Source organism: Ambystoma mexicanum, chromosome 3q (genome assembly GCF_040938575.1).
Source record: "Ambystoma mexicanum isolate Mex_15411 chromosome 3q, UKY_AmexF1_1, whole genome shotgun sequence".
Lineage (NCBI taxonomy): Eukaryota > Metazoa > Chordata > Amphibia > Caudata > Ambystomatidae > Ambystoma > Ambystoma mexicanum.
In genome coordinates this window covers 916,098,545-916,125,382 of record NC_090926.1, presented here as the reverse complement: position 1 = coordinate 916,125,382, position 26,838 = coordinate 916,098,545, and the positions used below count along the sequence as shown (strand labels likewise).

The following is a 26,838-nucleotide window of genomic DNA, read 5'->3' as shown; positions in this document are numbered from 1 at the left end:
AGCAATGTCCTAGCGATATAGCATTCAACTGATGTTTTGATCTATAAAGTGCGGTGTGCTATGTGCAAAATAGAGAAATGGCATCTACTGCATGATAGGTGCATTTGGTTTTTGATGTCTCAAATTGTTAATGCCTTGAGTTATAAAGTGTGATGTGTTGAGTGAGGATGGATAACCGGGTTAATACCTCACCCGCTATAATACTCAATGGTAACATTTTTTAAATAATGTATTTGGCCATAAAATACCAAATCTAGTGTGAAAATGAACTAGCAGCATAATACGTCCCAAAGCAGTGTATTATCACCTACATTATCGGAGGTTTCCAGTTATATTTTCAAATACAATATTTTCGAAAGTCAAAATGTCGAAAATATTTATTCGAAAATAATAATGTCGAAATACAAAAAAAAAAAACGCATTTTTTTCGAATTAATGTTTTAATAATGAATTAATAAATATTTTTTAAAATAATTAAAGGTATATCCATGGGGGGTGGGGGGGTTGGGGTAGGGGTTTGGGATGGGGGTTTCCATAATTAATTAATTCATATTTTACTAAACATTTTTTTAAATAATTAAAGGTATATCCATGGGGAGGAGGGGGGGGGGTTGGGATAGGGGTTTGGGATGGGGGGGTTAGGGGGGGACCCCCCCATAAAAAAACGTTAGTATTTGTGACATTTTACATTGTTATTTTAGCATTGGTTTTTTGATTTTTTTTCGACATTTTATTTTCGAATTAATGACTTTTTCTATTATATGTATGTGATTTCGACATTTTTGCATTCGACATTATTTTTTCGACTTTTTGCTGTTCGATTTTTTTTTTTGACTTTTTGACTATAAACCATTATCGGACCATTGTGCAAAAAGCAAATATAAGGTACTCCCATTGGGTTAATCACAGACCACGTCGCTTTGCTGCAGGTAACTAGAAACAAAGATGCTACTGCCAGAATTTTACGATGGTTCCTGGCTCTCCAGCCCTATTTATTTACTGTAGAACACTGGGCTGAGTCTAAACTGACTTTCTCTCAAGGTACTCCCAGGTAACTAGAGAGCCCCAAGGAAGAGGAAGACTCAGAAGATAGGGTAGATGCATGTGACAGGGCCAGAGACTTGATCCTTTCACGGGGGATAGTGTCCCCTCTAAACCTGGGGCAGGAGGCCTATCAGGGGTTTCACCAGAGCCAGTCCTGCCATAATCACTCAATACCTGTTGTAGCCTATTCTGGCCAGAATTCTATTTCTCTCACTGCAGTACTACTTTCACCAGGAGACACTGCAGCAGACAGAAGTTGCTGTGCTCTACATAATGAAACTTCTGGCTTCACAAACAATACGAAAATGGCAGCAGTGGTGCAACACACTATTTCTACATAAAAACAAGACTTGATGCATCTCTGCAATAGTTACACTGACACCGGAAGCAGCATCCAAGAGACTACCTCAAAGGTTATGTGCACAGAAAAAGGGTGGAGATAAGCAGGGATTTTAAAGTTTCTTGCTACTGTTGCCTGACCCCAGGGGAAATAGTGATATTGGCCCCAAGAAACAGGGGAGCAAACAAACCAATAGGAGGGGGAGGGAAAGACCACCACAGGAAGTTAGGGTTATACAAATTCTGCGAGAGACTGATGGAGCGAGCAGTGTTCGAGTGAGGTCAGGTGGAGTAGAGGCACTCACAAAACAAGGGGCACTGAAAATACAGTATACAGGGTGATGCCCTCACAGGCTGGTGTATTAACACAAAAAGGAGGGCAACACACAACTGTGTGTGGTTCTTAGGAATGCAGTAAGGATTCCCTCTACCAGAAGGTCTCAGAAATACAGTGACCAGGGACTTACAGGGTAAGTATTGAAGACAGAAGGATAGATAGAATAACTCACTATCCCTGCCTCGTCCCAAGGGGAAGATTCCCTAGAAAGCGCTGATGGGTCGCTTATCTAAAAGGGACAGGAAAAGAGGATAAAGAGAAATCATTTTTGAAGACAAAATAACAATCCAAGAATTGTTATACTCCTGTCTGTCCCAGGTCACTGGTATCCTAATGGGCGAGTGAGGGTTAAAAAGAGTTAACACCTAAGGCAAAAGAATCAACCTTTTACTTTGGGTACATAATGTTTTAATTACCCATAGACAGGCTGAAGGCAGACCAAAAGACCAGGCGGCGGAAGGATGGTGGAGCAGAACATTGCGAAGATTGTGATGGTGAATGTTGCAGGTGAGGTATTGGTTGTGAGCGAGAGTGGTACCTGAGTGTAAGAGTGCATGAATGGTTGCTAACGTTCTGAGTGGTGTTAGAGAGAGAGAAGACAAATAAGTGAGAGCAAGGGAGAAAGAGGTGAATGGAAGTGGAAGTAGAGTTGAGGTGGGGAGTAGAGAGGAAGAGCAATAGAAGAGAGGAGAGAGTAAAGAGGAGAGGGAAGAGGAATGTGGGGATTAGAGAGCGGGAAGGGTGAATGCAGAGGATAGAAGTGAGAAAAGAGTAAAGAGCAGAGTGGAAATCGAAGATAGGGAGAGTAGAGCAGAGAGAGGGGAGGAGAAGAGAAAGAGCTAAAGAGAAAGCATGAATGGTTGCTAGAAGGTGTGAGTGGTAACGGAGAGAGAAGGTGAATATGTGAGAGCAAGAGGAGTGCCTCTGCTCTCACTAGTGAAAGGGGTGAATGAAAGTAGAAAAAGAGGTGAGGAGGAGGGTGGAGAGGAGACGGGAGGGGAAAGTGGGGATTAGAGAGCAGAGACTGGGAGGAGAGAAAGGGAGGAGAGTAAAGAGTAGAGTGGAAATCAAGGGTGGGAGACCAGAGTGGAGAGAGGGGTGGAGAAACTAGGAGATTGTGTGACTATCAGAGAAACAGAAGGAAGGGGAAGAGAAAGAAAGAGATGGTAGAGTATGGATAGGTGAGAGGGAGTGAGGTGAAGAAGAGACACCAGGAAAATGAAAGCAAGGGTTTGAAAGCCAACTGAAAGGAACTGGGCATTTGGAAATGCACCAGACCATATTGAAATAAAAAAAACTTGGGAGTTGTCAGGCTTGGTTCCCCCTAGAAGAATCCAGGAGTAAAATACAAAAGGCGTAAACCTTCAGGCCATCGCCCATGAAACCATTGTAGATAGGAGATACCGACCTCTAGTTGCCAATCTTGGATATTGTGAGACGTCTGGGCTAGAGAGGTGGGAAGCCCATGGGAGTTGCGAGAGGGGTGGCCTTTAGTGTGCCAGTTTTCAGTTACATACCGTTAAAATTCTGTGACATTGGAGTTCTACAAAATGAAAACCCTTGAACCATCCATTGAAATCTGTATGTTCTTAAGGCCAGAAATCTGGATTTTGCTTTGACCAGTGAAATAGCCAGGTCAAAGCAAAATTAGGAACAGTGAGGTTCCCAATCATGGCACCTACCTTCAAACAGTCAGGAATAAACAAATGAGGATTAAATATAAGTTTGATCATAGGAAAAAGTATATAACATTATGTTCTAAGCACTGTAGTAGTTTGTGTTGTTATCCAATTTCATAGTACTCCGTTTTTGAACCTCAGAATGTTGACGGGGCGAGTAGGAATTTGTTGATCTTGCTAAGTTCCCCAATAAATCTGGCACTGGAAGAAAAGGATACCATTAGGCACAGTCGGCCAAACTGTCCCCACAGCCTTTAACAAGTGTACCTTTGCAGCCAGATGATGAACTGCTGGGGCCAGCCTGGGGTCTAATCCATTTTCTGGTTTAAGACATTATCAACTGATACCTGCTAAGCATTGCTTCTGTATTGAATGCCGAAGTACAGTATGTGGAGCCTGCATTTTTCAAGATCTTTTTTTGGAAGCAAAGTTCAAAGGACATTTAAGGAGGGATTCAACCCCCCCCCCACGCTACAGTATGTGGAGCGCAGATAAGCCCAGGGGGGTGTGGCCTCAAACCACTCCCTCCCCCAGCTAACCACCAAAATGGCAGATGTCAATCAATGAAGTAGCCCCACAGGCACAGGTAATCATGAAGAGGCGACATGGCTTAATACACATATAGAGGCATTAGCTAGTTGATTGATTGAATCTGATTGTAAATGTTTATTTGAATAATAAAATATTCATTAAACACATGCACGTATATATCACAAATAAAACACAATTCATCCGTGCTTATAAACCCCTTTCAAAATACCACAAATTACATGGGATTTGCCGCTTTTGCCCTCATTTGGCGTTGGCCTAAGTATGTAAGGTACACCCCAGTTAGAGGTGTGTTGGCTGTGACAGGTCCATATGGCGGCAACAAGGTCGGTGAAAGGGTGCAAGCTGGTTGAAATCCCACTCGTAGACATTTGGCCAGCCCACCCACTACCTCCCAGGACCCCGTTTGCTATTCTGCGATCCCAAGATTTATGTTATCAGGGCTGTTCTTACCCTTGTGTGGGATTCTACAACACCCTGCCAAAGATGCTCTAAATATGAAGGGGCAGCCTCCAGAAGTCCTCAACCAAAATGAGCATTTATTTAGTAGAGCATCCTTTGGGTCCATCTTATTTGCCACCAATGTGGGTACCCCATGAAGATAAACTATGGCACGTTTGGCCTTTCCTTGATCAAAGGGCTTATGCAAACCCCCAGTCTTACACCCCCAGTCATTTCTTCTGGGGCATTCAGTGCCCAAGGTAGATGGAACCTGAGCCACCGGTGACAGAATCATTAACCTGGTGTTGGAAACCCTACTACTCTCCCTGGTCTTAGAATTGGAATTGCAGGGTCGATAGTTGGAGAGAGGTTCCCCTGGTGCCAAGTTATGGCAGGCAGCAATCCCTTCCATGAGGGTTTTTTCAGTGGGGCATTCCGGGGTGGGATCTTATACCCTTTAGCAGCTGATGTGGTGAGCACATTTTGGCCTCTAGCAATGTTCGTACCAGTTCCCTTATAAGTGCCAGCTCTGCAAGAACTTGATTACATCCACAACTCCTGGGTATGTAGTCCTCTTCTGAAGATCCCTCAATGATCATATTGTTGCCCTGGTTACTGGCATCGCTTGAGGGCTTAGGGGGCTTGGCAAGCCGAGGTGGGGTTAGATAGAGGTAGGAGCTAGCCCCAGAGTTTGTGGATAAAAGAAAGACACTCCACTGACTACTATGGGGGCTTGAAGGAGGTTTCCCTCCTTGAACATTTTGGGTCAGTCTGTCCCCTACAACCAGGAGTGGTGGCGCAGGAGTTGAGAGAGTGTTGAGGGTAAAAGATTCAATGATGGGGGACAACACCGGAACCATGCTGCGGGTCAGGGGGAGACTTAGCTCTGAATTGCAACCAGCTGCAGCGATGGCCTCCTCATTTGCCAGTGTTGTCACCCCAGGGTTCCTTGTGGCAGTTGGCAAATGCTAGATAGACCCATTCAGGGCCAGCGTGGGGACGATTGACTCACAGACCAGGGTGGTGACGTCAGGAGATGAAGGTTTTTCAAGCCCATTGGGCCCTTTACAAGTACTGGCACTACAGGTGGATATTGCAATGATGGGCAGACTTTTGTTGGTGACAATATCTTCCTGAGACTTCATGAGACCTCCGGCACCAGGGAACAAATTGAACAGACCACCCAGGCCTTCCAGATTGCTGTGCAACGCACTCTTGTTGCTCTTGGCTTGAACTCTTGCTGCCCCTCCCAAGGTATCTTGGATCCCTAGGTGCTGCTAGGCCTTTTCTGTGGGCAAGCTGGCAGTCAGCCCTGGAGAGCCAGGCATGGGCATAGGCTTGTTGGCAAATGTCCCAGTTAACCCCAGGGTAGAGTTAGTGGTAGCAGTCAAAGACGGCCCTCCCCACCCCTGTTGTCGCTGTCTCTTCACTACCAAACTCTTGCGCTGGGATTTGTGGAGGAGAAGGTCTTATGTAGTGGTTTGAGGGCAGAAAACAAGCGGGGGCAAAGGGGTGGTGGGGTCAATAGGCAGATCCATAACCAGGTCCAATGAATCTTGTCTCTCAGAAGGTTTTTGTGGGGGCTGGCAACACACCTACATCACAGGCTTCTTCACTGTCCCTCTCCAGAAGTGCTCACCTCAGTGTTCGGTGCCCATCCGATCTGGATTTGTCCTTGAAACCCACGCAGCGCCAAACACCGGGCCTTGCCCCGCTGCGGGCTTCACCGCTGCGGGGCTTGTGGAGCGCAGATAAGCCCAGGGGGGTGTGGCCTCATGGGAAACAGGAACCACAGAGTGCCTCCAGCTAGTTGCAAAAGAACACACATGAACTGCTCACTGACCTAAACGCAGCTAACACGAACAGCCATGAAAATAAAGATAGAAGCCACAGCATTGAAATGAATTGAAGGCCCTGGAAAGGCTCAAAACACTGGGAAAGGCCCGACACACTGATTTCCCTGAGAAATGCAGATAGGGCTGGAAGTGCAGCTATCTTGCCCAGCCTTGCCAAGGATACCAACAGCAATTGTATTGAGTCAACAGAAAAGATAGAACACCTGCAAGAGCATGCTTCACAAATGCAAAAAGAAAACCTCAATTCTACGCCCCCTACACACTTGATCTGAACCTGGGGTAGAAAGCTCATTCTTTCGAGGCAGGCAAAAACTGTTCCCAACAAAATGAAAACAGAAGATGTACAAATGATACAGCATGAAGGTGGAGGCTGGAATGTCCTTACTCAGGGCCACAGGCGTCGGAAGTGGTAACCTTAGTGGGAAGAAGGCGACACTCTGGCCATTCTCCCCACCCCTCATTGTGCTCATCCGCTGGTAATTTTCCCAAGTTGAGAAAGTTCACGCTGGCCTCCTGTGGGTAGTACCAGGCGGAGCTACCCGATATAGCCAGGCCAATTAGATCATCTGTCCCCTATAGGATGTAAATCTGTCTATATCGTTCACCCAATCGCATTTCGTCTAAGGTCCAGGAATATAACTTTTGGTTGTGATGTCATGGAATAAAACCCTGTAGGCAGCCTGTAATGAGTGAAGAGTGTACTGGAAGCTGATGAAATCCATGTGCCTATCCCGGTTTTTGAAAATGCATTAATAAAAGCAGTAATTTGTCAAATTTCTGGACTCCTCCGTTTCCTGGGCATGGGGGATTTCCCTCGAAGCCGACCTCTGGTTGTTCGCTTCACTTCAGATCACGATTCATTTCAGAACAAAAAACGAACTCATCTGAAGATCAGTCAACGACGTTACAAGAGCAACAGAACAATTACAGTCGGTCTTCTGCATCAACAGCATAATATACTGGTCACGCACACAAGACAATGTGAAAGAAGGAGATATGCAGCTCTCAATGCCAATTTAAGGAGTGGAAATGGCAGCAGCTTAGACTAGTTCAAGCAGTGAGTCATAACATCAGCCAGTCTGACACCACAAAAGCACCAACAGTGAATAATAATGCAGTCATGCAAGGTACTTTGGAATGCAGAAGAAATATGAATGAGGTACTTAACATTACCAATTGCTCCTGTGGAGTAGCCAGCATTTTTCAAAACCTCAGCTAACGTGGTTTCATTCAGTGGGAGACCAGCGGACGATGTGACAGCAAAGTTGTGGGTAACCCCGTTACGAATTCCAAGTCTACCGCTGAGCAAAGAGGCACGTGATGGCGAACAGGTGGAGGCAGCAGAATGAAAATCCACAAACCTAGTAAAAGCATGCAGGATTGTCAGTTTCAAATGATTTTCAATTGTACAGAAGCATGACCTGATATACTAAAGATGACTCCATGCTACCTATGCATTGTAAAACACCTATAGCACTGATTTAGGGACACCTTGAAACATATTCCATTCCTTTAAAACGGTGGTAAAAGCAGCTGATGTACTAGTTTCCTTCATAGATTTTAATTAAGGTGTTTCAGCTCTAAAACCATGGCAAACAGTGAAATCATAGCAAGATAGCTGTGTAGCAGATTGAATATCCTTGGCAAAAACTAAAATCCAATGACAAGCAGACAACTCAGTGAAACATCCAAATGTCATAAAGCAATGTGCATCGCTGTGCCTTTGGAGATGTGCAAGTAATGGATTAAACTAGTGATACCCACTTCCAAAAATGCATTAAAACCTTACCTTGACCAGGATCTAAATCCATGACAGGGTTCTCTCTATTTCATTGATTGACCTACAGAGAAAATACATGCTGGCCAGTGTCTGCAAAATCCCTGCCAAACTCAACTGTCTAGCTCTTAATAACCTAGTTTATGAATATTTGCGATCGTATTCTGACTAGGTACAAGTCACTGGAAACTTGGAAAAATAACCCAGCATCAAAGGACACTTGAAGTTTATTTTTGTGCCCTTTGACCTTCCATGAAAAGGCAGATGCCCTTGCTCAGGCACTAGAAACATCTACATACAAACCTGCTCGTTGTGAACTTTAATCTTTGATAAAGCAAGGGAAAATGAAAACATAGTACCTTCTCGAAAGGATGTGAATTATACTTAAAACAATGTTAAAAGACACAGTTCTGGTTGTGTTATCTTTTGCTAGCTGTTATAGAGCAATTTAAAAATTAAAGCAAAGTACGGCACATAGGTATGCTGTCTTGCCAATGAATTATCATCAATTATGCGTCTTTGAAAAAGAGGAAAAGACCATTGATTCTGGTCCTTTCATCCTTACCAGATGCACAGAGACACCTCTGACTGAGTACGAAAATGAGGCCCCTAAGTTAATCAAGGTGAACCTTCCATCTCAACATTGGAGCCCTTTATTTAACATTTATAATCTTTGTCATAGTGTGGTTGCTTTAAGTTTGTCCTATACCATCCCTGTGGGGATCAATACTTGTTAAGCATTGCCCTACAAAGCCTGTCTTTAAAACCCTCTGAAATGTAGAAAGGATGAATCGAGGAAGGCCTTATTCTACCTTGGGCTTTAACAGGTGCCATCATAGAAATCGTACTGAGTGAGTACATGCAAATGGAACTGGATTCATTTTTGAGTGTCACTATGGATAGTTGTACCATTGGCGCTAATGAAAGCATTTGAGTACTCAAATTTGGAATAAATATATCTGATAAGCTCTAAGCGTGGGTATTTAAAACAGTCTGTTCATCTGACGACTATTTATTATGTAGACATCTTTTAAATTCCAAGAAAATCTCTGTAATTTAATCATTTAATTTATATGAAATTTAGTATTTTCTAATGCAGGCTACATTATGACTACATGTAGTAGAATACACATGATGATAAATGATTACTTCTGTTTTGTCTTTTATACCCAAGATGAATACTTGGTATTATGGAAGTAATTTGTAATTCATGTTTTTATTTTAACATGATGTCCTATGTATCGTAACAAAATTAGTAATAGATAATCGATATGTAGTATTATTTGACAGTTTTGTTTTAATAATAGGCTAGAGAGTGCCCACTTTACACAAGATTTGTGTGTGTAATAACTTTTTTGAAGGAGACATTTTGCCTCAGGTTTGTAAAGTAGAATGATATACTCATTGTTTATATTCTGTTATTGAGGTACATTGCAAGACAGATATTCTCTTATATGGTGTTTGGTGGTTAGTATTTGGAAAACTATTATTTATTTAATTTTAATTGTTTTTTTAATATCTTGCTTAATACCAGAGTTCGGTTTCTAAGTGCGGATCCGGGATTGGAACCTCTGTTGCTCTGTGTGGGCTTGCTTCCAAGACCAGCACGTTACCCCTGTGCTATCTTCCATGTATTATGTTTCATTGTGGTTGGTTTTGGTAGGGGTTTTTGGTATCCAATATTTTTTTGTTATGTCAGTTGAAGGTAGATGTGGTGTGTGTGTATAGCAACCGACATCCATTGTATTCTTTTATACAAAGGAAGTGTGTTATTTTGGAGATGTCAAGACCAAGTATGTGCAAAATCTGTTGTCTGGAGTTCATAATGACGATGCTCACACTCAGTACTTTGATTTATGTATTGTTACTGGAGACCTGGTTCCTTGTTACAAGCACTTCTTTTAGAAGCTCAGATTACTTATTTGTTGTCAAATTCAACTTTCAGTGATTCAATAAGTGCTATTATGTTTTTGGAAACATGCAATATAACTCACTGCACTATTTGTCAATCCATGTTTCAGATGTACATTTGTATGTGGTATTCTTGCTTGAATACAATAATTGGAACCAATATCATGTTCAGCTATTCTTGGTACAGTATGCTTTCAGTCATTCAACTTTTTGTGAGCCCCTTCATTCAACACATTTATTCTAAACATTTTTTTGGTTTGCTCAACAGGTTGTAATCCAATACATGAATGATAGATAATGCTTTGCATTATTTAGATTTTGAATTTTCTGCATTCTTCTATAGGGGATATTAGACAAATTCGAGTTGGTGTATAAACGTGATTCAGAGGTCTTTAGGCTCTTCTGTTATTTTTTTCAATGCAGTGTTTTTTAGTTTGTTACAACAATTCTATCTTATGAGTGAACTAAAAATATTCAATAATATTCCACAAATGTACTTGCCAGCATAATGTTGGAGACCATGCTGACCTCATCTATTATGAATACTTACATGGCAAAATAATTTTTGCAAACTATTCCGCAATTTCCGCATGGAGCGGTGTGTACCCTCATTTTCTGTATTCTACAGATAACATGAATAGTCTGTATAGTGTTATACCGCCTATGCTTTACCGAGCAAGGCGTGAAGGTGCTCTCAGTACACAGGCTACTGAATTCCATGTAGATTTACACAGTACCAGATTGGCCACTAATATATAGGAGCATTGGCTTTTGATCGATACACGTACAAGCATTAAAAGTTATGTAAACAAGCGCTTAGAAACCGGCTCATGTATTAAGCGTATTATAAGAACAAAAAAAGAGAAATCAATGTTGTTCATATATCTGTTTAATTTGCTAATCATTTCTTTCAGTATTTTATTATGAGTTTCCAGTACCGTGTCTGCAACAACATCATGCATGGCCACTTGCTCCTTATTTTTTGTTATATGTTCCTCTGAGGGAGACGGTTCATTGTATATGAGAACAATGAATATGAGTTCATTGAATGAGATTTTATAAAACAAAGGTAACACTGTCCAACCAGATACAATACGGCTGCGGTAAGAAAACAGCATACATATTAAAACCAAGAATCCCCCAAACATAGCCCCACCCATACCCACAACATCTAGAAAGATCCTTGCTCCATTTCCTTCCCCCCCTTCACAGTCTATGCCCGGCTAACAATGGGGCGCACTAATGCCGTCTCCAGGATTCCCAACACCCTTAGTCGTGTGGTGCACATATAGTCCTTATTCGTGTTCTTTACAAACTCTAGAAAGCCTACCCACTTCTCATAGAATCGAGTCAATCTATCCCACAGGGCGAACAACACCTTCTCATATATGAGCAGACTGCACATTCTACTCTCTACACTCATGAATTTGGGAGATCCAAGGCGATCACCACGCTGATGCTATGGTGTCCCTTACTACTACAAACATCAGTCTAAGCAGCTCTACAGAACTACCTCCTGCTTGCCGCCCCTTTATATCCACCAAGCCCATTAAGCACACCTCTGGGGTTTGCGGCACTGTCCACAGAGACACCCTCTTTACTGTCTGCAACACCTCCTTCCAATAAGGCTGGAGTTTGGGACAGGACCACCAGATATGCAGGTATATCCTTAAAGCCAGGAATAACATATCAGCTAGGGCAGCTGCTAGTTAAGAAATCACCTTGGGAGAAACTCATAAACAAGAAAGTAAAGAGAAATGCACCTTCTCAGAGGAGGAATTACTCCTGGTAATGTCCAAAATGAAGCCTATATCATGTGCGGAAAACATCCTTCATACGAAGATCATCCTGGAGCATAAAGAACTTTTTGGTGCCCATACTGACCAGGATAGTTAATTCATCCTTCAGTGAGGGATCAGTTCCCAAAGCTATCAAGGAGGTAACGATAACTCCTTTGGTTAAAAAGGCGGGCTTGGACCCGAAAGAACCTAGCAATTTACATCCTATCACCAATTCCAACTTCATCCTGAAGATCTTGGACAAAATTGCAACTAACCAATTGCAAAAACATGCAGAATCCCGGGAGATATTACACAAGCAACAATCAGGCTTTCGGGCAGCCTACAGCACCGAGTCAGCTATGCTCAACTTACAGACCCACATGTTGGAACTGATTGACAACGGCAAATCTGGGATAATTATGCTGCTCGACCTCAGCGAAGCTTTTGACCTAGTTGACCATCAGCTACTGCATTCAGCGCTGGACAAAATAGCCGGTTGCTCTACCACAGTGCTGACATGGCTTACCTCGTTCTTAAAGGACAGGAAAGCTAGAATACACTGGGTGAAAAAATCTCAGAGGCAGCTCCAATCCTGTTTGGAGTTCCTCAAGGAGCTAGCCTATCCCCACTAACTTTTCAATTTATATATGAGAAGTCTTTGCGACCTGCTAGAAAACATCGGTGTATTTTTCACTAATTACGCCGATGACACTCAGTTTATCTTTGAATTGAGTGGAAACCATGGCACCGACAGTGCCAGAATAGCAGAGGTCAACAATGTTATTGACATCTGAATGCAAAACATTGGATGTGTCTAAACAACACAAAGAGAGAACTCTTAATTTTCGGGTCTCGCCAGGCAAGATCCAAACTTTCTCTATTAAGGAAGCCATCATTCCAGTAATGCCCCAAGTAAAAACGCTGGGGATGATGGTGGAAGCGTCTGTTGGCTCTGAAGCACAGGTCAATTACCTGCACAAAAATAAGGCATACTACCTGCGTCTATTAAGACCGATAAGACCCTTCATAAATGAAGAAAATACTGCTATGATTGCGAGGGCAATCATAATGTCACTTTTGGATTATGGAAACGCCTTGCTGCTGGGAGCCACCAAGAGAGAGCTGCAAATGTGTCAAGTAATGCAAAATGACGCAGAAAATTAAAAGCAGAGAACATATATCAGCAGGTAGAAAGTAGCTCCATTGGCTCAGAATAGATGACAGGGTTAGCTTCAAGGCCATGACGATAGTCCACAGATGCCTCTTCGGTGAGGCTCCAAGTTATTTTAAAAAACAATTCTCATTGTATTGTCCCCGAAGATGCTTGAGATCAGCAGACGCAGGTCTCCTTTATATACCCAGTGCTAAGTTGGTGTCAGGACGGGGTAGATCCTTCCCGGTCCAGGTCGCAATTATTTGGAATAAGTTACCAGCCGCACTGAGACAAGAGGGTAACTATCTGAGCTTCAGGAAAGCATTGAAAACTTTCTTATTCCAATAAAATGATACTCGCGGCTTTGCTGGGTTAGCAAGATTCTTTTGAGGTGCCAACAGCAAATTACGCTTTACCAGTTCTGCCACGCCCTGATACCTGCGGGCTTTCAGCACGTTACAAACACATAGACATAGATATATATGCATGCACCTCCACATCTCCAGCAAAGCCCATTTGTCCCCTTAACCATATGTGCTTCCTTGTCTGTGGTGAGATACCATCTAGCGAGTGATTTATAATTTTGTTCGGCACATTGCATACTAACTGTAGTCCTTCTGAACCCCCTCCAGATTTCCATCCACTGTGCATCCTCCAACTCCCTACCTACGTCTCTATGACATGCCCTCAAATAGGAGGGAAGACCTTCATTCAGACTGCTACTCAGACACTTATATAGCTGAGAGATAATAAGCCCTGCCAAACTTCCCTCGGTAAACATAATTTTTTCGACCAGTGTTAGCTGTCTCGTTGCTGCCTCTTTATTTTCGTTCTGTAGAACCCAAAGCCAAAGCTGCATATACCTGTACCATTCTCCCTCGCCTAGTTCAAAGGTTACTGTACAGGAGTCGAACGGCCGAATTTGACTATTCTTAACCATATGTGCAAGGAATTCACAACCCCCTTCCTTACACTCCCAAAACTCATTTCTATAAGTGGGGGTGAACTCGGTATTATAATGAATAGGGATAGCTGGGCCCGGGTAAGTGGTCAACCACATCCTTCTGGTGATTCTGTCCCACACACAGTCTTTTTCATGGATGGTAACTCATACATGCCCAAGGGACTCTGCACCTGCAAAATCCAACGAATGTACTAGAGAGGTCTACCCCTGACCTGTTCCTTGATCCGGTGCCACCCCTTAGGCAGACCCAGATCCAGTCAGTCCACGAATACCCGCAACTGGGTGGCCTGGTATCTCCAGATATGGGGCCATGCCAAACCTCCCCGTTTCCTATCCCGTATGTTGCTGATGCGGACACTCTGGCCCCTCTATTTTCCCATTTGAACACAAATACCTTGCGCTGAAGCTTCTCTACTGTCCACTTCACAAACTCTACTGGCAACACATGAAAAAGGTATAGCAGCCTGGGCAGCACATTCATTTTTATAGTGGCCACCCTACCCAACAGTGATGAGGCCTGCAAATTCCACTTCCACAATGCTGATCGAATCACGTGTAACAACCCCAGTATAATTTGCCTCAAACAGTTCAGAGAATCTCACCGTCCGCTGAATTCCTAAGTAACCAATACTCCATGGAGACCACTTGAATGGAGATACTCTCCTCAGAACCTCAACCCTTTCTGGTGCCATTTTCAGGTTCAGTGCCTCACATTTGTCTATATTGATCTCAAACTCTGACACCGCTTGATAGTCCCTGACAAGCTCTAAGACCCGAGGAAGAGAGGATACTGGCTCTGAGAAAGCCAGCAGAATATCAACTGCAAAGAGAGCGATCTTATTCAATTCCAACTCATATTCGATGCCCTGAATTCCTGGGTTCGGCCTCATCTTCACTGCCAAGGGCTTCACCAACAGGGCAAATAGCAGGGGTGAAAAGGTACAGCCCTACTGTGTCCCTCTTAAAAGTACAAAACTCTCAGAGAGGTGCCTGTTCACCGACGCTTTAGCGTATTGGCCCCCGATATAAGGCAAAGACCCCACTAATTAAGTCCTCTCCAAGCCCAAATCTAGTCATCACCACCCACAGAAAGGACCACTCAACATGGTCAAAAGCCATTTCGGCATCTACGGTCCATAACATTGCCTAGGATTCTTCCTATGTGCTATTTCTATCAGATCGTTTATTCTCTGGGTATTATCCACTGCCTGTTGTCCTACTACAAATCCGGATTGATCAATTCCCACTCCATCTGGCAGAAACAGGTCGAATCGCCCCCCCCCCTAATACCTTTGTCTATATTCAGGACTGTAATTCAGCGATACGAAGAACAGCTCAAAGTGTCCTTCCCCTCTTTGTGAATTAACAACACCCTCGCATCCTCAAAGGAGCCAGATACCTTTCCCTCCTTCCACATCTCATTAAAGAGGGCACAGAGCGGGTCCACCAGTCTCCTTGCAAATTTTGTATAGAATATGAGGATGAAGCCATCAAGCTCGAAGAACTTCCTCCTTTGTGATATTTATTTTTCGCTTGTTGGGCACTTATACAGCAAGTAAATTCTGTTTCAAAGCGCCGACAGGGTAACAGGGAGGGGACATGGGAATGAGATGCATTAAAATACATACACATATTAAATACAGTGGAGGGGGAAAATGAAATGACAAACCTATTATGCCTTGTGAGTATTTAGAACGTAAAAGTGCAAAAGTGGGAGGCCACCAGGGGGCGCACAGGCAATGGCAGCCTGAACACGCCGCTTCCGCCGTAACTGGGCTACGCAGAGGGATTGAGCCCCCCCCCCCGTAGCCCCCCCACGGGACATTCACGGTCCGCGGAACCCGTGAACCTCGGGTGCCCCCCGGGGCGAAAGAGCGGCATCTGGGAACCCCCGAGTGCCCGAGAACGAGCTCTGCGGCCCGAAGGGAGGAGCCCCGGAGAGCCCCAGGCAGCGTCCCAACCATCGTAGGAGGAGGTGGCGCGCGCTGGCGGCCTGGATTCGTGGGAGCGCACGACCCCCTCTCCACCCCGAACACGGAGCGCGCCGGCGGCCCGGCAGAAGACCCGCCGGCAACACCCCTGCAGCACCCGAACAAGGAGCCGTCGCGGAGGGGAAGTCCCCCGTTGAGGAGCCGGACGAGACGCGGGCCGCGACCCGCTTAAGGAAAGGCGGCCTGCCCGCGCTCCCGAATTCGGAGCCGAGGTAGGTGGGGGGAGCCTGCCCCAGCCCCCACGCAACCCTAAAGGACTCCGGGGGACCAGTCGCGGGGCGCATCGGACGGCGCGGAGGGGCGAGTCGGCCCCGCCCCCCCCCCTGTCGAGCCCCCCCCCAAAAATATTAAAAAAAAAAAAAAAAAAAAAAAAGCAAGGAAGACGAGGGGGAAAAACATCCCCAGTCCATTCGGAGGAGAGCACCCTCGAACACATCACTTCCCTGGGTGGTGGCCCCTGGGTTCCTTCCCAGGGCGAGTGCCCGCCTGGGAGCTCTCGCTGGAGGAACCGCACCAGAGAGCCCTCCAACAGACCGCTATTGGACATCATTAACCGCTCCCCCCCACCCTAAGAACTGCTGACCAAAAACAGAGGACACAAGGGGGGGAAGGGGTGTGAGGCCCCCACCGGAGGTCTGGTGGGGCGAGTGCCCGCCCACGAGAGGCCCCCCACAAAGGGCCACACCAGAAGGAAAGAGCGCGCTCCCCGACCGGGCTCTGCCCCCTGCCCCCAGGGGTGCATCAGCAGAGGGGAGCAGTAGGAGGACCGAATGAGTTGGCGCCATACCCTCCAGGAATACCGCTACCAAGTCACCAGCAGGGAGAACAGCGACCCGGGCCGACGGACCGACATGGCCCATTCCGAGACCCCACCCCTGCCCGCCCTTACCATGGAAAAGGGCTTTGCCTCGGTCTTGCAGGAGATTAGGGACATGTGGGCAGACATTGCCCAAAAAATGGAAAACATGGACCGCAGAGTGGACAAAGTCGAGGATAGACTGTCACAACTAGAGTCCAACCAGTCCTCAACAGCGACCCAGGAGCTGGACACGGCTCTGAGACTAACGGCCCTGGAAAAGAGAGATGAGGAGAGGGCAAGACAAATGGACGACTTTGAAAACAGAGAGCGGAGGAACAACCTCAGATTTTTTGGGGTGCCGGAGTCGGAGGGGGAAACGGAAAGAGACTTGACCCGGGTGGTGAGGGACATCATCGCCCTCCTCTTCGCGGATGAGATGACAACCGAACCGACGTTTGATCGGATCCATAGAGCGGGGGGAAGAGCCGGGGGCCCCCGGTCTATTCTGGTCCGCTTCCACTACTACACTGAAAAAGCGAAGGTCCTGGAGGAGGCCAGGAAATCCCGAGAGATAACTTACAACAACGCACAGGTGGCCATTTTCCAGGACCTCTCATCATACACGCTGGCCAAACGTAGGATGTGCCGCCCGCTGACCCAGATGCTGAAAACGAAGGGGGTGCGCTACAGATGGGGGTACCCCTTTTCCCTCACGTTTGAAAACGAAGGCCAACGAGTGAACCTGATTACAGAGGAAGATATAAGGGGAGCCATACAGGAATATGCAACGGACCCGACCCCGCGGAGGGAACCCTCCGGGTTCGCCGCGGATGAAGCCAGTGCGCGCCGATCACGAGGAGAGAGGAGAAAAAAGACAGGCCCACGGAAATTTAAAAAATTGAACCCACCGTCCCCATCGACGGACAGGAATGACACGGAACCCGGCCAGGGTGGAGCGAGCCTGTCGGACCTGGGGGAGGAAGGGTGCTGAGGCATCTCACGGCAGGCGACATCAGCCTCGGGGGATCTGTGTAAAGATCTCACCACGGGGACTCACCATCTGATCCGGCCCGAAGACAGGCTGAACTCCAGGACCAGGGGGTCCGAACTTATATGGATCCTCCCGGAACAGCAAGTATGAGAGTTACATTGAGGGGAGGGGGGGCAAGGGGGGCTCACGGAGGCTCGAATTTGGTTATTCACCCAGCAGGAGGCGGTAGGCTGGTGGTCCGGCCGGTTACCAACAATGGTAGAACTGTCTGGCTGGACGCCGGGGTGGGGGGAGGGGGGTAGGGGGTTTGTTGATGTGGTTACGTTCACAGGGGGGACCAGGGGTCAGTTGGGGAAAGGTTTCAGGACCACCTGGGGGGAGGGGGGGGGAAGGGAAACGGGAGATCAGAGGATAACACGAAAAGAGCCGGACAAGGAAAGTGCCACGAGTCAGCTATCCAGTAGCAGGTTTTTTTTAGACAATGGCTGAAGATCTACCTACCCTGGGCGTGGGCTCCGTAAACGTGAGGGGGCTGAACACCCCCACCAAAAGATCCCTGGTCTGCAGGGAATTCAGGAGGGCTAAACTAGACGTGCTTTTCCTTCAGGAGACGCACTGGGCGAGGGGGAAAGAACCGAGGCTACAGGGGGGGGGGATTGGGGCAGTCCTCAGCGCCTCCCACAAGACCAAGAAAAGGGGGGTGGCCATAGTGCTAGCGAGGGACATTGGATTTGAAGTAGAAGCCTCATTGAAAGACCCGGAGGGGCGGTTCCTGCTGGCGAGGGGCTCCCTGCGGGGCTCCCCTTTAACACTTGCAGTTGTGTACGGCCCCAACGAAGGCCAGGCGCAATTCTGGGAGGGAGTGAAGAACAGATTGAAATTATTCGTACGCGGGTTGATGGTGGTGGGGGGGGACTTTAACATGGTCCTGGACCCGAAAGTTGATAGGAAACGCTTGGAACCCCAACCCACCAGGGCTACAGATGAAATTATGGCCCGCTCCTTCCAACGGATCAACACAGAGCTGGGCCTAGTGGACACCATCCCGACCCCTAGGGCAGAACACCCCTCCTTCACATACTATTCTGCAATCCACACATCATACTCCCGAATAGACTACATCCTGGTAGACGAACCCCTGCGCCCATATGTCTCCGGCTATGAGGTTGACCCGGTCCCCTGGTCCGACAATGACCTGGTCCGTACCACCATTATAGGGGAATGGCAAGGTGGTAGAAAAGGGCGATGGAAGTGCAATGACTCCCTTCTGAAGGACGATGTCCTGGCGCAGGAAGTGCAGGATGCCATTACGGAATACTTCAAGCTGAACGACAATGGCGAGGTGGGTGCGCATGTGCTGTGGGACGCCTTCAAGGCGACCTTACGTGGGGTTCTCATAAGAATGGGGGCACAGAAAAAAAGGGAGAGGGAGGCCCAAGAAAAATCCCTTAGGGAAAAGATCGCACAGCTCCAGCCGGGAGGCCCCCCGGAGGCACCCTTAGCTATGGATCAAATCACAGCCCTAGAAAATTACAAACTACAATTGAAAGATCTCTTGTTGCACAAAACTGAGCGCAACCTCCAGCTAGTGAAACAAAAATATTATGAGAAGGGGGACAGAGCCGATAAAATCCTGGCCTGGAAACTTAGAGAGGTCCAGAGGAGCAGAATGGTGAGGGCAATCAGGAACGAACGGGGCTCACTAGACCACAGCACCCCAGTCATAGGAGCGGCTTTTCGACGCTACTATGAACAACTATATTCGTCAGAATATGCCGGGGAAGACACTCAGATTGAGGAGTTCCTGGACTCCATCCAGATCCCATCCCTGACAGGCGAGATGGCAGAGGGTCTAGAGGGAGGGGTCACAGAGGAGGAGGTGGAGAATGCAATCGGTGGGATGAAGGCGGGAACGTCCCCGGGGGAAGATGGGTTCTCAGTATACTTCTACAAGAGGTTCCGGCCCATTTTGGCCACACACCTGGTGAGGGTATTCAATGCAGAACTGGAGGGGGGCACCCTGCCGGAAACGATGATGAGAGCCATCATAGTGGTATTGCCCAAGGAAGGAAAAGACCCCACTGACTGCTCCTCCTACCGCCCGATCTCCCTCCTAAATACAGATGTCAAGATCCTAGCTAAGGTGATGGGTAAACGGTTGGAGGGGATAATGCCCAAGTTAGTACACGGGGATCAAGTGGGGTTCGTGAAGGGCAGGCAGGGCTCGGATAATATCAGGAAGATCATAGACCTAATCCACTATGCCCAGGAATCAGACCTGGAGGCGAGTTTGCTTTCCTTGGACTCCGAGAAGGCATTCGACAGAGTCGAGTGGAGGTACATGCAACTCCTCCTCCGTCGAATGGGCTTTGGGCCTCACGTTAGGACCTGGGTCTCCGCCCTCTATAGAGCCCCAACAGCGAGAGTGCAGGTGAACGGGGAACTCTCCGACTCATTCCCCCTCACGAGGGGAACACGACAGGGGTGCCCACGCTCTCCGTTAATCTACGTCCTGACGATGGAACCTCTGGCCATAGCAGTCCGGGCCCACCCCGACATCAAAGGGATCAAAAGGGGAGAAGTAGAGTTCAAGCTCTCCCTGTTCGCTGACGACATCCTAGCGTACTTGGTGGAGCCCAGCTCCTCGCTCCCCCCCCTCCTGCGTCTGATGACAGCCTTCGGGCAGTTCTCGGGACTAAAAATAAATGCAGCTAAGTCGAAGCTCCTACCCATGAGGGCCCAGGACCCGTGGTTGAAACCCCTGGACAGGTGTGCGGGGATTGCGGTGGGGAGGGATTCCATCAGGTACTTGGGGGTAACCCTGACTAGAGATCTCTCGAGATTGGCCCCAGAGAACTATGGGCCTATCCTGGCGGGGGTTACGTCTGACCTGAGGAGATGGGATGGTATGATTCTGTCCTGGTATGGGCGCATGTCAGCGATAAAGATGAACGTACTACCGAGATTACTATATTTATTCACTGCGCTCCCAACGGAGGTCCCCGCCCAGTTGCTCCGTGATCTACAAAAAGCAATACGCGAGTTTGTATGGCAAGGGAGGGCCCCGAGAATAGGAAAGGCCACCCTAACACTACCCAGAGAGGAGGGCGGGTTCGGACTACCGGACTTTCTCCTTTACTACCGGGCCGCCCAGCTGCGGGTCTTGCTGGAGCACATGAAGGAGGGGATGGGCACCTACTCATCATACCTGGAGGACATGGACGCCCACCCTCTGAAAGTGCGCGACCTCCTGTGGCTGCCGCGTAGACTCATCCCTAGCAAACTGAAAGCCCACCCAACCATGGGAATACTTTGGACAATCTGGAAAGAGGGACCCACAACCTCATACCTCACGACATGGCCCTCTCCAATGTCTTCGCTTTGGGGCCACCCGCTCAAATTAGGTAGCAGGGGATTCAGGAATGCCCAGTCATGGTCGGACGGGGGTCTAGAATGGGCGGGACAACTGTTCAAAGAGGGCGAGTTCCTCGAATACGAGGCCCTGCGAGATGCACTGGGGCGAGAGTCCCTTTCAATCTTTGAATATCTGCGCCTGAAGGGCATCCTTTGTGACCAAACATGGGGCCAGAACCTACGGAGACAGCTGACCCCCTTCGAAAAGTTTCTGGACACGGCCACATCAAGGAAGGGGGCGGTCTCCAAAATGTACCAAATACTGAACACTGTTAACTTGGAGGGGAGAAGAGGGTTTCGGGGGTTTTGGGACGACCTGGCAGGAGAACCACTCACGGAGGAGGCGTGGTCCAAAGTCTTTAAGATAGCATTTCATGGGAACCTATTTACATCGGACATGGAGCACAACTTCAAGATTCTACAGGGCTGGCATAGGGACCCGTTGAAACTGTCCAAGATGTTTTCGGGAGTGTTCCCCAGATGCCCAAGGGGTTGTGGCCAAGTGGGATCGAGGGGCCTATGTGGTGGTCCTGCCCCAAGGTGCAGGAGTTCTGGGAGAAGGTACGGGGGTGGATGGCCGAGGTCACAGAGGAACTAATCCCACTCAACCCCCTAACAATGTTGCTGGGCCTCCCCCCGGAGGACACTGAACTTGTATAGGTACCCAAGAATGTGGGAGACAATGTTGCGAGCGGGCAGAGTGGCCCTGGCACAAAGGTGGAAGAGCCCAGAGACCCCGTCCAAGGAAGATTGGCTTAAGAAACTAAAAAACATGTTCTTAATGGACAAATTGACGGCCATGGTAAATAACGAATTGGGCTCCTTTCAGGCTAACTGGTATGGGGTCTATGGGGCATGGGGCTGGGACCCCCACTGACAATATGAGTACACTCTGGCAGAATGGCGGGGGTGGGTTTGGAATGCTTTACTCAGGGATGTAGGAGTAGCCCAGGACCCGGGAGACGCCGGATCTCACTCAGCCAATTTGGACGCGAGAGTATAGCATACCTCTGTGGCAACGCACAACGAGCGACGACGACAGCTCCAGCTGTTCGACTTTTGAAGTGACTCTGATCTGGGGGGATGGGAGGAGTTGGGGTGGGGGGAAAGGGGGGAGAGGGAATCTGGGGGTTTAATGACAATGTTAAATAATGATGATTACGACGCTCCCAGCGTTGCCGTTTGTATTTTTCTTCGAAAAACCACCAATAAAACCAAAGTTTAAAAAAAAAAAAAAGTGCAAAAGTGAGGGGGCAGTGGGTGGTTGGTGGTAGATGCTCAGGTGCCCATGCTCGTGGGTTAGCAACAAATGGAGTGCATGATAAGATAAGTGTGAGCCTCCAGGACGGCGGGTGTGCCGAGGCAAGTGCCAAGGATAGACAGAGTGCCCGAGGACGAATAAGGGCCCTGGTACCCAATCAAAGCAACTGACATTAGCAGAGGAGAGAAGGGGGAAGGAGGAGGTAAAGAGGAAAGGCTTGAAGAGCTTACGGAGTTCAGGGTAGCCCTGCTCAAGACGCAGAGGGAGGGGAAGGCTGTTCCATAGAAGGGAGCCAGCTAAGGAAAGCGATCGACCACCTGCCCTCCGTTTAGCAAAACGCTTTACACACAAAGAGTTGGTGCCAGTGAAACGCAGAGGTCTAGGAGGGGAATATTTAGTAACAGAGTTGCAGATAGTGTGGTCCCAGGACCCAGAAAGCCTTGTGGATAATAGAGGGATTTGAATTTAATCCGTGAAGCAACCGGGAGCCAGTGGACAGATGCAGTCCCTGGGATTGAGGCCAAGGATAAGTCTTGCTGCCCTACGCTGGATTAGCTGGAGGGGTCGCAGAGTGGAAGAAGGTAGATTCAAGAGGAGGCTATTGCAATAGTCAAGCCTGGAGAGAACCAGGGCTCGGATAACATTAAGCTTATTAAGCTTATGGGGAAAAGTGAGAAAAGGTAGAATTCATTTGAGAAGGAAGAGCTGATCGTGGGACTTCTTAGCAATGTCCTGAGTGTGAGGGAGGGAGGAGAGAGAGGAGTCAAAGAGCACTCCTAGGTTTCTGGCTTCAGAAGAAGGAGCAGGAGGAGAGCCCAAGGTGGGAGGCCACAGTGAAGGGGAGAAGGTGGGAGCAAGGGGCCCAATGGATAGGATCTCAGTTTTACTGGCATTGTGGCAGAGATGATTGGCAGTGCACCAGGCCTGGAAGGCAGATAGGCGGTCAGGGATGATGGAAGGTGCAAGAGGGTTAGCAAGAAGTTTGAAAAAGAGTTGTGCCTCATCTGCCTAACACTGGAAGTTGTGAGAGGAATAGATGAGGTGTGCCAGCTGTGTAAGGCAGATGTTAAAGAGCCAGGGGGAGAGGATAGATCCATGGGGGACACCCCAGGTGGAGAAGGAAGTAGGAGAGGAGAAGGTTCCCAGGATGACTTGGGAAGAGCGGTCAGATAGGAAAGAGGTCAGCCAGTCCAGTGCCTGTTCAGAGATACCAAGGGTGTTGTGGAGCCTTTGTATGAGGATGGAGTGGTTGGCTGTGTCAAAGGAAGAGGAGAGATCAAGTAGGATGAGGACAGCTGGGGAGTTAGAATCCAGGGATGAAAGCAGTTTTTTACGGGTGTTCAGAAGAGTAGTTTCCGTGTCTCTGGATACTCAGAATCCCAATTGATGGTTGTGTAGACCACCAACAAGTTCAGTGTGAGAGTGTCACGATGCCCACTCCCGGGGAGCCGGAGCGGACATCAAGTCCCCGGGGAAGGTCCCAGCAACCCCTTATAGGGGCCCTTTGGACAGCGTCCTGGCGCCTATGGCACCAGGCTCATAGAAAACGTCAGTCCTGGCGCCATAGGCGCCAGGCTCATTATGAAAGTGTTTGGGTGCACTTACCTGATGCAGACCATGCTGCAGAACCCCGGCTTCCTTGAGGCCGGAAAGGAACTACTTTACCTGTGGGACTCATTTACCACCCGGGCGTGGTCGGGGAAGGATACATACCTGATTGGAGGAAGGACACATTCTAGGAACTTCTTCCAAGACTATTTAAACCACACCCGATCAGCCACACGTGCTTCGCGTTGTTCTGCATCTAGTAGCTGGACGCTCGCCGTGTCTGCTCCTGCATCTTGACTTCTGCCACACCTGCCAGCATCCTGAATCACCTGTAAAGGAAGGGAACAAGAGAACAGAAGAACGAAAAGGCCTCACCTGCTAAATCTGCATCCCAGAGACATTTCGCCGACAATCCTGAAAAGGAAGACATTTATTTTTAAAAGCACATCGCATCGATCGCTGCAGCGCCGCATTCTACTCACCTTTACAGGGCGCCTCCATGTTCAGCAGCGACCATCCGGATTCGCAGTCGTGCCCCCGCGCCTAGGGAGAAAAAGACAAGAACAAAGGTGAGAGAAAGAAGGGAAAAGGGAAGCTAAAACTCCATGTCAAGACTTACCTGTTGGGTCATTCCCTTTTCATTTCGGGTCTGCGCCGCATCCAGGCATTTTCGGACCCCGGCCCCTAAAGGGAAAAAGACATGAGCGTTAATGAGTGAATGAAAAGACATTACCAAAACACTCATTAAAGACTTACCTGATTTCCACAAGGATTTCACCGCTCACCTCGGGTCGGTGCCTGTTCCCCGGCATTCCGTACCCGGGCCCTATGGGGAAAAAGACATTAGCATTAGAACATTAATGCATGGACACAATAGAAAACTTACCTGGAAACCAAGCAAGTTTGGTTCTCACCCATCCGAAAATCCAGTGACGTAACTGGATACCAACGCGCCCCTGCATCAGAAGCAGGATGGAGAGCTCGTCCTTCCAGACCATAAGGTGAGAGGCTACGGGGAAGCACAGAAGGGTTTTGAGGAGGGTGAGAGGGGTAAGTGGGAGGCCGATTGCATTACCCCACAGACAGTTAACCCCCTATTCTCACCTACAGAAGGATACTTCTGCGAGTCAGACAAGCCAGATCTGGGGCCCGGTCCAGTCCGTCTTCTGAACCCTGCGCATCACCTTAGACGAGGCCACAGCAGCGCGAACCAGGCCAGCGCCCCCGTGGGAGTCAGGTGAGCGTTACAGAGAGTTCAGTTGGAATAAGGACAATTTCTCCAGCAGTTTCCCGGGGGAGGGGGCGATGGAAATAGGGCGGTAGTTGGCTGGGCAGGTAGGGCCAGCTGATCGTTTTTTAAGGAGGGGGCATACAATGGAGTGCTTTAGGGAAGAGGGGAAAGACCCAGTGGCAAAGGAGTGGTTGCAGGGATCAGCCAGTGTGGGGGCACGAGAGCAATGCGGGATGAACAAGGGAAAACCTGTGTGGAAGAGACCTTCATGGAGCAGACAACTCTGGTGACTTCTTCAAGTGTGACAAGGGTGAAGCAAGAGTAGGGGGAAGGAGGCGGGTGAGGGGACAGGGGAAGGAAGGGGGTGTGGGATGGGTTGGGAGGGCTAGTAACAAGGCTGTTCAGTGCCAAAGCCACGAGTAGGTTGCGCCTTACCAAAAAGGCCCCAATCCCTTTCTACAAGCGTCTGTAGCATATAACTCCTTATAATATGTGTCAAAGGCCTTCCGCTTGTCCGACTCTGCCCTCACTGTCCCCCTCACTCTGGGCCTACAGCCCCCGGAATATTTGCTTGAGCTTTCTTTGCCTTAAGCTTCCAAGCTAAACGTTTCCCTACCTTGCTCCCATATTTGTGGTGTCATTGCTTAATCCTCATTAAGGAATATTACTCCCGGTTCCCCTTTATAGTGTTAATCCGGAAACACACCGCCTGCAATGCCCAGTGTACCTTACGGGAACCTGTAGCCTGATAGCCCCCCAATTCTTTCAATTGAGTCATCAGCCACACTAGTTCTTTCATAATGCAATTCAGTCCCAACCCCTTCACGATCAGCACCCCCATATAAATGCCTTAAAGTCCTCTCATCTCATTTCATTGCACGCATCACCCTGCACGTTCTCCTGAAAATAGTGCTTTATTTCCTCTTTCAACTCCCCTCATACCACAGGGTCTTGTATGAGTCCTGTGTTTAGCCTCCAGGACCTGCACCAGGTTTCCTGCAAACTGAGAGCCCACACGAGACTGACAGAGGCATGGTACAACAAAGTAAACCTTCCCAACTCTACCTCTTCCATATCCACTATAACCCCCCCACTAACCATAGTATAATCAATACGGGAGTACATTTTTGTGTACATGTGAAATAAATGAAAACGGCTCAATGCCTGGATGTGCATACAGCCAGAAGTCTGTGAGACCAGCCTCAGCCAACCCCCTTTGCAGCGCGCGCCAAGGCAGCGCTATATGGGATATTAAGATCTGTCAAAATCATGTGTCCTTCTGAAAAGGACACAAACTCTCATAGGATCACTGTACAGGACTCATTCTGCCCACAGCTGGGGCTATGCACTGAGGCAATAGATAGCAACCAACCCTCCACAAATACATACCTTGTCCACCTTAGACTTAACCGCACTAAAGGTGACATTTCTCTCAATCATAATGCCCACGCCCTCATTCTTTTTATTAATGGACGCAAAGAATTGGTGCAGGAAATGCTTAGACCTCAACCTCCCAGTACCCCTCCTTAACAAGTGTGTCTCCTGGAGGCATGCAACATCCACCTGCTCCCTCCCTAGATCAGAAAGTAACTTCAATCTCTTCTGAGGAGAATTCAGTCCCCTCACACTATATGTTAGTGCCTTGAATGATCACCCCCAAGTCCAACTAGCTCCTCAAGAATAGCACTGGACCACCACACCTCTGGGAAGCGCCCCCCCCCTCCTTTGCATCCATATACTTATGTTCGCTCCTGGTTTCAAGACTCACAATG

The 26,838-nt window shown here is 48.1% G+C and overlaps 1 protein-coding gene across 3 annotated transcripts in view; it reads right to left on the bottom strand.

Moving 5' to 3' along the window:
* The window catches only part of ARSG (arylsulfatase G), a 2,321,949-nt gene that overhangs the window by 1,574,565 nt on the left and 720,546 nt on the right, over window positions 1–26,838 (bottom strand). For all 3 annotated transcript variants that reach the window (XM_069655066.1, XM_069655065.1, XM_069655064.1), the window contains one exon: window positions 7,419–7,606. In XM_069655066.1, coding sequence (XP_069511167.1) covers window positions 7,419–7,606 — 188 coding nt within the window. The remainder of the gene's footprint in view (window positions 1–7,418; window positions 7,607–26,838) is intronic.